Below are 15,834 nucleotides of genomic sequence, written 5' to 3'. Positions count from 1 at the left end.
AGTTTCAGGAGTTGCTTCATACTGCATTGCCTCCATCTAGTTGGCATGGTAATAAACACAAAACAGTTCACAGCTGTGATTTATGCCAATGCCTACGTGTTTAACACTGCTTTGCTTTCTTATTTTCAAACTGGTCACCTAACAGCAATGGCTCAGGCTCCAGGAAAACAGCTAAGCCCAGCTCTGTGTGTCACCTGTGGGCAGGAATTTTCAAGGAGAATTCTGGTATTAGTGGGCTTAACAGCAGGGGCATCACTTGGCTTGACAGGTATTGGCCATAGGCATGCAGCGACTCTTGGATCAGCCTTGCTGAGCTCTTCCTCTACCACACAGGCACTGTTCTGACAGTATCCATTAGCAGCCCTGTGACAGAAATCAACAGGAGTGAAAGAAAGAAAACTGGTGCCAAGAATCTCAGGAGCACTGTGAAGGGTGGGGAAGCAGCTGACGAGAACAATGTGGGGGAAAAGTCTTAGGACATGAACAGATCTGCTGGAAAGCGGAGAGGAGAGCAAGAGTGGCTTGGGAAGAGTATTTAGGATCCAGTTTTAGCTCCAACTTGGGAAGCACGATTCTCTGAGCACTGTAAAAATATTTCATCTACAATATTTCTCCACATTTGTTTACTCTACAGATGGGACAATCTGCATCCAAACAGCACACATGCACAGAAAGATGAGTATGACCTCTATGTTATTAGAATTCTTGCCTCAAAAGGATAATTAAGCTTATCCCTCTCATAAAATAGAATTTCTAATACTTAGGTGCTTCATTTTGTAGATGCAGCACTTCTGTTAGCCTTCTACACAAATCCAATATCTAATATGCTATACAAAGATAAGTACATATATTTTGTTTGGTATATTTACAGATGATAAAAACTTTGGAGTGCCTTGGAATTCATGAACCAGCTTTCACCCAAAAACACATCAGTAGTGTAGCCAGGAGGTTAAAGAAAACTGGCTCTACAAGGGTCCTACTATCAACAATCCCATCTCTGCCAAAGTTTTTTTTAATGCAGCATCTACTTTGACAGAAATTGCTTGAAATACAGCCAAACTCTTTTATATAAAATTTAATATTTGCCTGTTAGTAGAAGTTCATTACCAAACGTTATACCTCGTCGGCCTTTTAAGATCCAACAATTTCTGTTCAACTCCTAACACTTCTGTCTGTGGAACAGAAGACCAAGAAGAAAATTGGTATTCAGAAAAAAAGACCTGTTCTTGGAACCACAAACTTGATATATCTGTAAATTATCTTTAACTTATCAATATTGAAATAGCTGAAAATGCAGGCACTGAATTTAATCAGATCCACAGCGATTCGAGATCTGCTGCACATGTGCGAGTCAGGTCACTACACAAGCAGTATTCCCTAGCCAGCAATAGGAGCAATTCAAAGAGAATCCATGGACACGGTCTGAAGCACTGATTTAGACAACTGGCTGATGCGTGGCATTTTTATTAATTACTTCATATTTTAAGCTGATTTTACCTGACTTACATGCAGCATTCTTATTGAAAGTAAAGCTCTGTCTAGGGGGTGAATCCTTATTGTGATTTTCTCAAGGAGACGTGAGGTTTTTACCAACATTTAGAGATAAGCTTAGCTAGTGAATACAAAAGTCTAGTTGGGTATTTCTTGTTTGTTTTTCAAGTTAATCAGTTTTTGTTGCTCATGTTTATTCTGTATTGCAAAATAAATGCACTGTACTGCTGCAAAGAGATGTTTAACATGACTTTTTTCAAGCATGACACACGTATGCAAGTTTACATGGTGACAACTGCTGACAAAATAGATCTCATCTTCTACAAAAACAAAGTCTGGATTTTTGAAAAACCTTTATAAAAGGTGAAACAACCACTGCATTTATTTTTTTTTAAAGCCACTCTGGTGACAATAATAGATAGTAGGTCTTATCTTAGTTGGCAAATCTTTGATTATTCTAAAAAGCAACTGGAGAGATCTACCCAGAAGGAGATGCGTTTTCCCTTTAGTTATTCTTTACAAAAACATCAGCTTGCTGGATAATGAAGCTGAGCACATCTTGTTCAGAACAAACAGCTCTGAAAGGGGAGACCAACATTCATGCTCTTTCAATCATCCACTAGCTACCAAGTCAGCAGGCTGACACAGCTGACAGATCTGATGTGTGTCAGGCAAGCACCTACGTGGCGTTAGAGGCCAACCAGCTAAAATCACTTCAGAAAGGTCACAGAAAAGTACTCCAATGGTAAAAACTACTGGTTGGAATGGAACTCTAACGAAGAAGTTTCCATTATGCAGAACCTGCACTGTTTGTGTCCCCACTTACCTAACAAGTAAGGTAAACAACACTTGCAAATGCTTACACATTTAAAAGAGAAACACTATCATCCTGTGTTGATTACTTCTAGCCCAGAAAATACTGCTTGGAGTGGAATGTTTCAGCATTGTGAGTCACTGAGAAAAAATACAAAGTAACTTGATTGAAAAAGTTCCAGATCTTCTCCCAAAAATCAGTGCAGTCCAGAAGCATAGTTCACATAACATCGAAATTCATTAGCCAGATTCCGAGAGTGTTTTGGAATAAACTTGCATATCTTCACACCAAGATGCTTTGCTGCCTGTTCCTCCATGATTGCACCTGCACCAAAAACAACAAGTAGTTGGTGAGAAAACAGTAACCATATCAGAACATTTGGACTTTTTATTAGCTTTTTATAGCTCCCAGTTGCCTGCCTCCTTTTTCTTTAGGGAACAGACTTAAAGCAGCTGCACTGTCACTTTGTTAACTGTCTCTTCAACAATTGAAGTTTTGTGCAATTTAAGCATGAAAGAATGGAAGAACATCCTCAAAGTTTCTTGAAAATAGGTAGAGGGGTAAGATCAGTGCCCCTTTCACTGAAAAGAGAAACGTAAACTCCATCTTACTGCTACGTGGCAGAGAAATTTCATGGTGGGGAGCATGGGAAATGCAAACAGATTACACACACCATTTTATTTAAATAAACCACAGTGTGATATTTATGGCTCCACGCTGAGAAATCGTTTCCTTGAAGAGTATTTGTCAAATCGTGTAAACTGAAGGCCCACTTATCCATTTTAGGAAAAAAAATATCTCAGAACTGCTTTTATGCATGACTGTCTTTTACAGTTAAACAAAGAAGTAGACTTTCTATGTCCACATGTTATTTTCATTTTTCTCTGTTTTGCCTACTTGGTTGACTGCCCAGAATTGTACATACAGAGGGTTTTTGTCCTTTGGATTTTGTTTTGCAAAAGTTTCTTGAATGTCTTCAGATGTCTGATTGTAAGGCTACAGCTTTAAGAACCACTGCAGCTGAGGCAGATGCTCGTGGCTTCTTAAAGCTATGGAGTGCATCTTCACAAACAAGGCCTGCAAATGCACTCAGTGCATTTTTTCTGGTACATTCCAGTGTCACTGCTGTAATCACCAATTTTTAATTCCTCCTGCTGCATTTCGATGCCTAAGAACCAATTATTTGAACCGATGGCAGAATTTTCCAGTGCTCATTCACACTGCAATTGCTATATTGACCAGTGAGGAGCAGCTGATATGGAAAAGAAAAAGAAAAAAGTTGTCTTTTTCTTGTTTTTCTTTTGCAGACTTAGCTGAAACCATCCCACTTCACCAGGCAAAGGCCATGCTAACCTACTTGTCTTTCTATTTAGTTTACCTTAGATCTTGCTAAATTCAGCAGCTGAAAACTTGCAGCTATGGACATGCTTAGGAAATCAGAAATTCTACAGTAAGTCGCACCTCTGTTTGACACAGCCAGAATTTCAGTCATTACAATTTTAGAGAATGTCTCTTTCACAAGAAAAAAATATTTTGGAACTTTGCAGGGGGATCTCAACAGTTCTTCAATAATTCAGTAAAACTCATAACGCAGTAAGAAAAGGGTACAGATTTTAACCATTACAACACACATATCCTCAATGAAAAGTAAATGCAGAACTAAAGCAGTACAAGTACCCTCTTCTGGACATAAATTCTTCCCAGAATTACCTATGGATGAGTATTACCGAGTTGGGACTCTTCTCACTTGAATACGTCTGCCTTTGGAGACAGAAGAAGAGCAGCTTACTGGCCATCTACGTATTCTTATTAATTGTACCTGTGCAAAGCAGAATCTTTCCTTTTGTTAAGTATTTGATGGTCTCTGCAGTTTTTTGCAGACACTCCTCGGACAGATAGGGTGGATCTGCTACCACAATGTCAAAACTGTGCGGCAGGAGATGTTCAGGTAAGTTCAAAGGGTTGTTGTAATCATAGAAGATAAATTCTTCTCCATACACAGAAAACCTTCTGTCATACTCCAGGATACACACGGAAAAATCTGTGCCATCCTGTTCTTTCAGCTTCTGGTACACACTGGGTGCACTGACACAGGCTATCCTGAAAAAGACACGTAAAATATTAAAATGCTGAGTTCAAAAGGCAACAAAAATAATTGCAATAAGGACAGTGCCGTAAGTTCTCAGAGCTGCTGTGGGAAAACATCTTAAACATTTGCCCCAGGTAATTTGAAAACTCGTTTTCAAATGAAAATCCTTGCAGAACTAAGGGAAAAGTTTTTCCATCTGTTCTGCAGAAATGTATGAAAATAGAGAAAAGAATTAGAAGTCATTAATGTGCTCTGGAGCTCATTGAATTTTTTAGGGGGGAAAAAAAAAAGAAAAAAAGATCCATAGTAAACTTTTGTTACTGGCACAGGTTGCCCAGAGAGGTGGTGGATGCTGCGGTCCTGGAGACATTCAAGGTCAGGTTGGATGGGGCTCTGAGCTCCTGATGGAGCTGTAGGTGTCCCTGTTCATGGCAGGGGTTGGATCAGATGGCCTTTAAAGGTCCCTTCCAACTCTATGGATTCCATGATTCTGTCCAGCAGAGCCTACAACATTCACTGCAATTCAGAACAAGTTCAGTAAGAACTGCTGATTAAGTAATGGCAAGGCATTTCTGCAACCTCCTGCAAAGGAAGATGAGGTACAAAAAGTAATGAAGTACACTGCATGCTCGCCCTGCATAAATGGAACAATTACAGAAAAGACACATTAAACCCATAAGGTAGCTGTTAAGTCCTACCTGCCACCTTTTCCTGCTGCCACAATTGCTTCATTAGCCAGGCACGATGCAGTCTCATCACTGTACCAAAACTGGCTCAGTTGCTGAGAAAAGTAACACACAATTATAAGCAACATCATATCTCCTGATTGTGAACTGGGTTGAGAGCCCTATTTGAAGAAAACCCAAATCCATTGCAACTTCTTGGTTCACAAACTACAAAGGTGACATTTTCTAGAGAAGCTTTTTTCTTCTGAAACCAAGGACAAACAGCAGGCAGCTTGCACTGTGTGTTTTCTAAAGCACTTACCTATGGTAGCAGGAGAACCAATCATTGGCAGGGTTAGTTCAAACCCAATATGCAGAAGTGCAAAATAAACATGTGCTTAAATTGAGTTAGTTCAATGGAAAAGGAAAAAAAAAAAAACCAACTTGAAAAACAACAATGTAGAAGGAAATGAAGGATAAAAGTAGCAAATGAGATCAGAAACAGGAGGAGTAAAAAAAACAAACTCAGAGACAAAGTCAGTCTGTGAGATAAAAAAAATGCAGCAAGGCATCCACCCACACAACCAAAAAACTAAACACAAGCAGAAATACATGTGGAAGGAAAGCACATTCCTCTTGTAACAGTGTGTTGTTTCAAACCCAGGGAACAATCTTCACTGCCCTCACACACCAGGCTGGAGTTCAGTCTCCAAAGGGTGAACAGATGATTCTGTTTGGAACTGGATCTTTATTCCCTTTCTTCATGTAATTGACTTGACTTAATTTTAAAGTGAATAACCCTACAGTGTTAACATCCACAAACAGCCTGGCCACTCTAGGAACACCTCAAGTGTTTGCCTTTTTATTATCTACCCACAAAAGAAAGCTCGGTGAAACCAGCGTGCCTCATTTGCTGCAGGTTAGCTTCTTACCCAGTCTTCTTCTATTGAGCCAACAGAATATTGATTAAACCCCTGGGAGGTCTTCATGCCCTCTCTCTGCTGCTGTTCCAAATAGAACTCCTGGAGGGCAGCCAATGTATGGGATGAAAGCTGGGGAACGTCATCATCATCATCATCCATTTTCCTAGACATTGCCCAGAAGGAAAAAAATATATATATTAACCCTTTTCAATGGTGGAAGCTTTTAATAACAGCCTGCTTTTCCAAGGAAAAAAAACCAACATTCCTGACACCACGACAGCTAACTAGGAAAGCCTTACAGGGCACAGCACGCTTCCTCTGCTTAGCAGCTTTAAACCAGACAGAGGCAGAATGCAAAGAGCGCGTCTCCAGAGAGAATATAGGAGCTGTTTCCTTTCTGCACAACACAGAAGTGGTCTGTATTTTTATAGGGATGTTGTCATGACACTCTGCATACCCTGCATCCAAACACCACTTTTGTATCAGCTTGCTGAAAAAAAAAACCAAAAGCTTTAATGGATGTTGCAAATCCTTTGGAATATTTACCCTTCCCTCCTAGACGTAACGATAGCTGCCAATCATTTCTTGCCACGTCGTAAAGTCTCAATTTTGACTCCAAATGAATAAACCAGTGTTCGAGGATCACCCAACTTCACCTCCCACACTTCAACAAGCCTCCTCTGTACGCTACAAACCTGCAGCAGACCAGATGCTCAAGAGGATGCTTTGATGAGCTAACACTGCACGACTGTCTTGTGTGCCCAACACAGACAGAGCTCATGTCAGAAGGACAAGGTACAAACCACCCAGCAGAGCCACTGCCAGACATTTGTCAGCCGGGCGCCACGGTGCAGGAGCTGAGCGCTGCTGCCTTCCGTCCTTCCCAGCAGAGGCACCGCCACCTCGTGGAGCGAGGGTGACAAGCAGAAATCAATTGGGCCTGTGAAACTCGAATTTATTCTTTTAAGAAACTAATTTGCTCTGCACTCATTCCACGAACTCATACACGTGCAATGACTTCAACAGAACTAAAAGCAGATGTGCCCCTTCCTTTGGGCAGAAGCCGTGCATGTGAGAGGTCCCGCAGCAACGCGCGCCCCCTGAACCACAGCTAACTTCCAGGGGGAAGTACGCTTCACATTTCTTCCATCCTTGGCTGCAGTGAAGGCTGCAATGCTCACGGCCTTCTTGCTTTGCTCTGCCCTCCGTGCTGCGCATCCTGCAGAGCTTTCAGGGCATTTCCTAAAGCTCCGTTTCTCACTGCTTGCTGAAATACTCCACAGCTCACCTCCACACTGCAGCAAATGCTGTGCCGTTCTGGCGGCACAGGGCACAGCACGACACAGAGTCCATCGCCTGCCTCCTGCAGGATGGATGGAGGGATGCTGAAGCCAGCCCACCTGGGAACGACACAGCACTTCCTTCTGTTCCTACTGCTCGACAACACATATTGCTAACATGCATTGTGGCCCAGTACAAGGACATTTTTTGTTGGGACAGACGTTACAAATTACTTTTCATCTCTCACCTTCTCTTTAATTAAGTGTGTCACACATGCAGAAATCTGGTGTGCTGTTATGCCTAAAGCAAGCACGCATCTTTGCTCTGATGCTAAGAAGCTGAAACAGATGCAAACTTGCAATTCTTAAGTCAAATGCTGAAATTTTGATTTTATGCTCAATGAGCCCATCTGGCCCTTTGCAAAGACTGAATCTATACACATGAAAAGAAATCCTCCCTGACAGAAGCTAAGATCTGTTGTTTTGGTGGAAGGGTGGGCATACAAGTAGAGGCATTTTTTTTCTACATGTTATTTTAGCCCCTTTTTAGCAATCTTCCTTTTGGTTTGTGTAGTAAAGCTTCAGGAACCAAGCAGCAATTAACTGTGAGGCTGCAAGGAGAGGTAACTTGGAACACAAGGCAGAAATATCATGAGGCCCACCTATTTGGAGCACTTCCACAACTTGAAACACTTTTCTGAATCACAGAATGACCTGGGTTGAAAAGGACCACAATGATCATTTAGTTTCAACCCCTCTGTATGTGCAGGGTCACCAGCCACCAGACCAGGCTGCTCAGAGCCACATCCAGCCTGGACGAATGAACGTACATTGTGTGCAGTGACTGACTGGCTCAGGTCATCAGCATGAAGATGTTTTTATGCGCATGAACTGCATTGTAGAACTATTACAGTGAGTGAGTTTATGAGAACAAGACTTGTAAATTCCTTTGGCTTCAAGTGATCAGGAGGCACTACTACTTTGAAACACAGCCGTCCCACACATTGCTGCCCTGAAGTCCAAAAACAGCCCTGAAAGTTGAGGAAGGATCGGACGAAGCAGAGGAACCCACAGTGCCTCTAAGCATGATCAACAGGAATACGAAGTTTAAAGCTAGCAATGTGTCTTGTCTGATTTACTGTTATGTGAATGCTGCTGGCCTCCAAAGGGGCAGCTTGACTCACTGAATGAGCAGAGAGAATTGCACCAACACCACACACTGCACCCCACAGCCCACAGCCTACAGTTTGCAGGACAGGGGAAGGTGCCTGCAGAGCCCTGTCCATGCACAGCTGAGCCCCTGCCGGCTGCTGAGCTGTTTGGGTGGATGCACTGCTTGTGTGTGAGAATCTTCTTAAAAAAATAACAACGAAAAACAGGTAATAACGTCAAGTGGAAGCAGCAGCACGGAAGGCTCCACTGCTTTGGCTAAGGAGCAACTGTACAATTTAATGTTGGTTTCCAGCTCTCATGTATGAAAACTCTTAATTTTACACAGCCAAGCCCTGAAGTGGGGACAAAATAAAGTCAGAAGGAACACTGTGGAAAAATTAACTCACTCAAAAATTCCTAAGGGCTTTCATAGTCTTTCTGTGCCCCAGTACATTCGGTCCGTCCACAGTTAGGAACATATAGACATCTGGAAACCAGCACTGTGAGATACAGTGCAGCTCCTGTGCACAGGTGTGCCTGTGCTCCTACAGCAGAAGCTTGGGAACTCGCACTCACCCAGCTAGGTGAGGCTGCATGTCCAAGCATCACTGCTTACCCCACAACTACAGAAGACGCAGTCAATCCTTCCAGAGCCGCAGCACCACTCAGGAGGGATGTTCAGGAGGCAGCACAAGGTGGGACACGTATTTACAAAGCTACCTCAAAAATTCTCTTAAAGCAGGCAGCTGCTCCTCCAGAACTTTTACCTCCAGACTGTGCTACAGCTGACTAACCACCACTTTTCTGCCAGAGGAGAGTTCAACCTGACTCATGACTGCAGGTCAGGCTTCCCTATCAACTGTGTAATGCAGAAATACTGCATGATGCACACACGAGCAGAGGGAAATGTGACTGCTCTGCCAGTTTCCAGTACTCACCCTTTATGGTACCCTGAAGAAGTAATCTCATTGCAATAAATGTCCCTTAACTAAAGGGAGGAAGGAAAGACTACTGGAAGGCCAAGAAATATTAATGCCACTGGGAACTGGTGCTGTTAACCTTCGTGAGGGGAGGAAGGATGCTGTTAGCTCCTGCAGTCTCTTACCACAAATATAAAACGTGCACATGCAACTTCAGAAAAGAGTGTTCTAGTATAGCACAGATAACACTAAGGCCAGTGTGCAACTGAATAAAACATAGCAGTATTTTTCCCAAGCCACCCATGTTAGCATTTGAGGCACAGAACCTGTCATTGATGACATACGAAACGTGCCAAGAAAACCTGGGCAGCGATACAGCATCAGGAGAGTTGGCTGGAGGTGAACAACTCTCCATCAGGGGACAGAAGTTACTCCAGAGCTGGACACGTGCCTTGCTACCTGAAAAGCAAGGGGCTCCGTTCATGTTCCAGCCGCTGAATGCAAGGATCCAAGGCCCAGGTCTCCACCAGCAGCAGGCAGCCAAGCAGGCATGCAGAGCAGCAGACTTCTCTCAGCGGTCCTGCTCCAAACAGAAATCACCCTGACACAGAAAGACCTCTCCTCTGAAGTGTTCAGATCTTTAAATCTGAAAAGCAATTTAGTGAAAGCTCAGCTTTTGCTCAAGGATCTGACAAGTTACCTGAGCACTGCCAAATGTACAAGATTGCCAAATTTCACAAGAGGGGCTGACAGGACAAAGCATATTAAGTACAGCAGCCAAAGTAACTTAACCACAACAATCCTCCTAGCATGGTGCAGCCAGAAGAAACTGAGAGGTGCTAGGCTACGTGTGCATCTGTTTCATTGGGTCTTCCCAAAGTGAAACAAAACTCCCCAAACATCTGGGATGTCTGTCAACCAGCTGCAAGGCTTTGGGGCCTGGTAGCATCACACAGCCACTGAGGGGGATCCCAGGAGGGGGACATCAAAAAAGAAGGCCTGACAAACCTGCATACAAAACAGAACTGGGAAGGAAGGAGGGACAAGATGATGTGAACCTGAGGCATTCACAGTCCAAAAACAGCTCCACTTTGGGATCTCTGGAGAACTTTCAGTAACATCCACAACAAGAGGTTCAAAAGAGAAGCTTCACTAGTTCAGACAAGGGTTGATGCTGGCAGTTCTTGAAGCATCTTGAAGACAGCCAGAACCAGCTGTCCTGGAAAGAGTGAGACTACGGCAAGTAAGCAGAGGTGACAATGACCCACTCTGCCTTCTCCCAGTCTATAATCTTTCTCCATGAAGGGCATTTCTGGCTGAAGTGATTTATTCTGGGAATGCAGTTCTCTAACAGACCCTTACCAGTATCCTTAAATACACATAAAGTGATCTATAATGTCCCACAGCAGCAAGTTCCACGTTATGAAACCCGACCTCTTCTTGCAGTGAACATGGCTACCGGATCCACGAGATGCAGGCACTTATCGCATGGGAAGGAACTGATGTGTGACCCCACCTCATACAGCCCCACCACTCCACAGCCATGTGTGGGCTGCTCCCCCCACAGCCGCTGGCTTCTGTCCCTTAGCAGAGCTTCCCTGTATTCATCAACCCTCATTCCTCTTTTCTCCCACACTATGCTGTCTGCCGCATTCCCTCTTTTTCCCTTAATAATTCCAACATTTCCTGGCTGGTATGTTTTTCACAGAATCATAGAATTGCTCAGGTTAGAACACACCTTAAAGATCACCAAGTCCAACCACAACTTCACCATCCTACCCTAACTAACAGCCCTCCACTAAATCATGCCCCTGAGCACCACATCCAAGTGGTTTTTAAATACATCCAGGGATGGTGACTCAACCACCTCCCTGGGCAGCCTATGCCAGTGCTTCACAACCCTTTCTGTAAAGAATTTTTTCATGATATCCAACCTAAACTTACCCTGGCACAACTTGAGGCCATTTCCCCTCATCCTGCCACCTGTCACCAGTGAGAAGAGACCAGCCCTGCTCTCGCTGTAAGCACCTTTCAGATACTGGGAGAAAGCAATAAGGTTTCCCCTCAGCCTCCTTTTCCCCAGCCTGAACAGCCCCAGTTCTTTCAGTCTCTCCTCATAGGCCGTATTTTCCAAGCCCTTCACAAGCCTTGTTGCCCTTCTTTGGACCTGCTCCAGCACCTCCATGTCCTTTCTGTACTGAGGTGCCCAAAACTGAACACAGCACTCGAGGTGAGGCCTCACCAGTGCTGAGTACAGGGGCAGGGTGACTTCCCCAGTCCTGCTCACCACACCATTCCTGATCCAAGCCAGGATGCCATTGGCCTTCTTGGCCACCTCGGCACACTGCTGGCTCCTATTAAGCCAACTGTCCATCAGTACATCGAGGTCCCTTTCCATCAGGCAGCTTTCCAGCCACTGCTCCCCAGGCCTGTACGGTTGCCTGGGGTTGTTGCGACCAACAAGCCGTGCAGAGCCGCGTCCCACAACCGCGCCCTGTGGCTGCAGCGGGGCGGACGGCCTGCAGAGCGCGGCCGGGCGGGACAGCCGCGTTGTAGAAGCGCAGGGGAATCGCTCCGTACGTACGACCTCCGTCCTGCACCGCCCGTTCCCTCCTCTCCCCGCATTAACGTGCCGGGCGCCGGCAGCCGCTCCCACAGCGCCCCACGGCCTCGCAGCGCCCCCCGGCCCGCACATGCCCTCGGGCACCGCGGGAGGAACGCCGGCCCGGTCCCGGCCCCTCTCGCTCTCACGGCGGACGAGAGGCGAGCGGACAAGCACACCGGCGGCCGCACCACCCGCCGCCCCGCTCGCACTCACCGGCCGACAGATCCCTCCGCGCACCCGGGCCCCGCCCCTCCCCAGCGCCGCGCGCGGCCGTGTGGGCCGAGGGGCGCGCGCCCCCTGCCGGCTCCGCGGGAGGAGGGCGGTGCCTGGCGCTGCTCTGCCCGCCCCTTCCTGCCCTTTCTGAGGGGAGGCCCCACGTGGCGCGCGGTCCGCTGGCTGTCCCACAAGGAGGGGAGTGCGGCCTAAAGGTGGCCGAGGGACTGCCTTGGGCGGCAGGCGCGCTCGAGCCCTTCTTCCCGCAACTCCGGTGCTCCGAGAGGCTCCAAAACAGCCTCACCTCGACTAAGTGATTCACAGCTTAGAGATGAGCCGCATAAAACCGCACGGCCGTCTCCAGAGCTGGATGTGCCCAGAGGCGCCGCTGTTCCGAGGCACCGCTGGAGCGCTCCGATACGCAGCGTTGTGCTGAGCGTTGGAGGGCTCAGCTCCGGCCCTGCTGCAGCGCACTGCCATCTCAGTGCTGGGGAGGAATGTCAACACCGAGGGACAGGGACCTGACTGCGTGCTGCATTCCGTGCAGCTTTGTTTTAGGTGGAAAAAAAAGGTGCTCAGAGGGCTGATAGAATTGAAGAATGGAAGGGTAAAGGAGGCTGTGCAGCCACTTCTGATGGGTGCGGCTCCCTGGAGCACCAGGCCCTGCTGCCACCGATGGCTCCTCCTTTCCAAAGGGTCACAGAATCACGCACAGCTCTGCAGGCCTTTTGGCTTTGCTGTAAGGCACTGCTTGGAGCTGCTTGAACCTGTGATAGGTGATGGTGGCAGGAAAGCAGAGATGCTGGAATGATCCTTTGCAAAGGAAAACTGGTTATGTTTTTCAGAACTGCTTCTCTGGGGACATGAGAGCAAATCAGCCACCAGTGTGGGAACACCAGTCATGTGAACCCTACAATATAGTTATTGTATATGCTTTGTTGTTTCTTAATCCTTTTTTTGCAGAAGTTGCCCAAAGGTAAGCTATCTACCCCTGCCTTGTCAGTCACAGACAGTTTTCTTGGAAACAATGATGTGGACATCCCTGAGACTCCTGTCTGACCATTCAGACCACTGCTGCTTCACTGACACATCAGCAAGTGCTTTGTGTTGGAGCAGCTCAGGACCAAAGCACACAGCAGTTTTTAAAAAACAATTTATACACTGGAAAGCAATAGCCACTTGCTGCTAATCAGGATTTTGTGTTTTCACGTTTGGGCTTATTTTATAGTCCACCACATTTTGTCTTTACTGATGGAAGTCGTGCTTAACAGCTATTTTCCCAAAAACATTGATGTTTTTAGCAATGGCAAACCAAGTGCACATTTCAGTTGGAAGACAACCAAGCACGCAGTACTTAAATATAGACGGACTGCTTCTAGTGATGCAGACACAAAACACAGCATGCTCTACCAGTGGGGTACTCAGTGTACATCACCTGGGCCCCGCAGCACAGGTTACTGTTGGCCTTTAGGAGCTCTCAGTCATCCTCTGAATTTTCAGTGCAGTAGGAAGGAGGTTTCAACCTCAGCCCGTTTATGGACTCTCAGTTCTCTCTCATGGATGTGCAAATATTATATGTGATCACGATGACTTCTCTTTTATCAGACCTTGTAGAGCCCTTGCACATAATTCATGGGCCACAAAGAGGCTACAGACCTCAGATGGAAAAGCATTTGGGAGAAATCTAATGGTGCTGATGTTTTAAATGGATTTTAGATGACAGAATTGTAGGGGCTGGCAGGGACCTCTGGATGTCATCCACTCCAACCCGCTGCTAACGCAGGTTCATGCAGTAGGTCACACAGGGAAGCATCCATTTAAAAAACAACAAAATCAAACAAACAACAAAACAACCCCCCACCCTGAAACGGGATGACCATTACCTCTGTACTTTTTATATATCAATTGATTTTACTGTGCCACATCGTCCCCAATTTGTGCTGTGCTCTCTCTCAATAGAAGTTATGAGATATATATACTGACATCCTAACTTGATGGATCTTTGTGGCCAGGGCCTTCTCACATTCATTTTTGTTTCCCCCCCCAAAAGATGCAATCACTCTGCCATCACAAGAAGCAGGAAGGAAAATATATAAAATATATTTAGCAAAACCAGTAAAATTAAAGTAGAACAGAAAATGCAGTCAAGTAGCAAACATTATGTACAGCAGCGGTTTTACAGTTTGTCCTATGCATACCTCCATACTTATTTCACATACGCTTCTTAAGGAGAAGGAAGAAAACAGAAACAAGCTTTTATGACAGAACGCATATTTTTCCTGAACAGTAAATGGGGTTTATCACTGCTTTTGCAGGTCCAATTCAGATTTTGTGTATGTATGTTTCAGCAAAATAAGAGGACACCATTCTCTCAGTCCCTAGATTAAAATGACACCGTCCTCCTCCTGCAGACCACACCGGTATCTCACACAACAGTTACACTCACAGCATCTAGACATTATTTGTCCATTTCCAAGGATGTAGGTAACAAACAACCAAGATACAAAACAGGTATCTAATTTTTCCAGCTTTCCTGAGGCTGAGTGAAATGTTCACATACATGTGCGCTTAGCAAAATTCCATGTTACAGTACATTTTTAACAGTAGTTTGTTAAACCATGAAAGTGCATAACAGCCTACAAGCAGGCAGAAAGTACTTCGGAACAGTCTCTCCTTGCAGTGGCAGAATGCCAGCCTTCCCCAGAGGAGTGCTGGTCTCGTGAGAGGACATCAGTGTCTTCCTAAAGACTCCAAAGTGTGGCGATGGGCTTTGGTTTCTGTTACAGCAAGCATGGTGGAGCAAAGCAGCACTACAGGTATTGGCGCGGTACTAAAACTAAAGGCAATGTCTTGCCAAGTTATCGCCGATTATGGAGGAACCTTTCAAGTCAAGCACTGGTGAGTCTGTAGGACGTGGTAAACAGCACGGTGACAGATTGGGAGCGACCTGAATACATCATGAACCCAAACTGTGAAATCCACAGCAATGAGTTACAGCAAACCAGTCACGAGTGGCGGGACAGACATCAATGGGAAGGGAAAGGGAACACATCACACAAAGCTGCTGCCTTCTTTGGACTTGCAAAGACAACTTGGGTCAGCAAAATCAATCTGGTAACAGCTGATAGGTTTAAGGTGAGAATGGTTGTGCCATGAGATTCGGAGATAGGAGCAGAAAGAACGGTGGTTACACAGCACACGATGGTACTTCGGTGTTTGCTGGAGATGATTTGCCTGAAATGCTTCCCAAATAAAAAAGATTCCGTTATATAATTAGCAAACCTCACGCTAATGGTGTCGTATCACACGATTCCCAAACAACCCCATGCTGCTGGGAGGGCAGCATTTACTGACCCTTGTGGGATGACACCGGGTAATGAGATGTTGACACGTGCACTGTGAACTTGCTTTTCTTCTTACAGAGTAGCGTGATTTTTCTTTCTTATCCCTATAAAAGGCTGCAAACGTTTTACTTCCTACTCCTCATGCCCACTTCCAGACCTCCTCCTCTGCTCAGCAGCCAAACTGCTCCAGCAGCCTTTTTAAGAGTTAACGGCCATCAGGAGGGAAAACCAAATAAACCAGCCACTAACTTCAAACACAACTGAAGCACATGGAAATTTCTTAAAGGAAAAAAGGAATGGGTGTTGCATACATTTCCACAAACAAACATGAGTAAAGG

At 45.4% G+C, this 15,834-nt stretch overlaps 1 protein-coding gene across 3 annotated transcripts; it reads right to left on the bottom strand.

Annotated features, from left to right (window-relative positions):
* Positions 1–1,448: 1,448 nt before the first annotated feature.
* On the bottom strand, positions 1,449–12,212 carry EEF1AKMT1 (EEF1A lysine methyltransferase 1). 3 transcript variants are annotated; one of them, XM_042838937.1, is made up of 6 exons: positions 10,393–11,104; positions 9,794–9,980; positions 5,992–6,145; positions 5,093–5,175; positions 4,125–4,405; positions 1,449–2,629 (listed from the first exon to the last, which is right to left on the bottom strand). In XM_042838937.1, the coding sequence occupies exons 3-6, from the start codon at positions 6,139–6,141 to the stop codon at positions 2,502–2,504; spliced, it is 642 nt and encodes a 213-aa protein (XP_042694871.1). In that variant the 5' UTR covers positions 6,142–6,145; positions 9,794–9,980; positions 10,393–11,104; the 3' UTR covers positions 1,449–2,501. The 3 variants fall into 3 exon arrangements, with proteins under 3 accessions (XP_042694871.1, XP_042694869.1, XP_042694870.1); XM_042838935.1 differs by lacking the exons at positions 9,794–9,980; positions 10,393–11,104 and adding an exon at positions 12,153–12,212; XM_042838936.1 differs by having other exon boundaries at positions 9,786–11,104.
* Between the last annotated feature and the right edge of the window lie 3,622 nt (positions 12,213–15,834).

This window comes from Centrocercus urophasianus, unplaced genomic scaffold (genome assembly GCF_019232065.1).
Source record: "Centrocercus urophasianus isolate 14NV4802_14NV808 unplaced genomic scaffold, USGS_Curo_1.0 seq_9, whole genome shotgun sequence".
Classification (NCBI taxonomy): Eukaryota; Metazoa; Chordata; class Aves; order Galliformes; family Phasianidae; genus Centrocercus; species Centrocercus urophasianus.
This window is presented reverse-complemented; position numbering and strand designations above follow the sequence as displayed.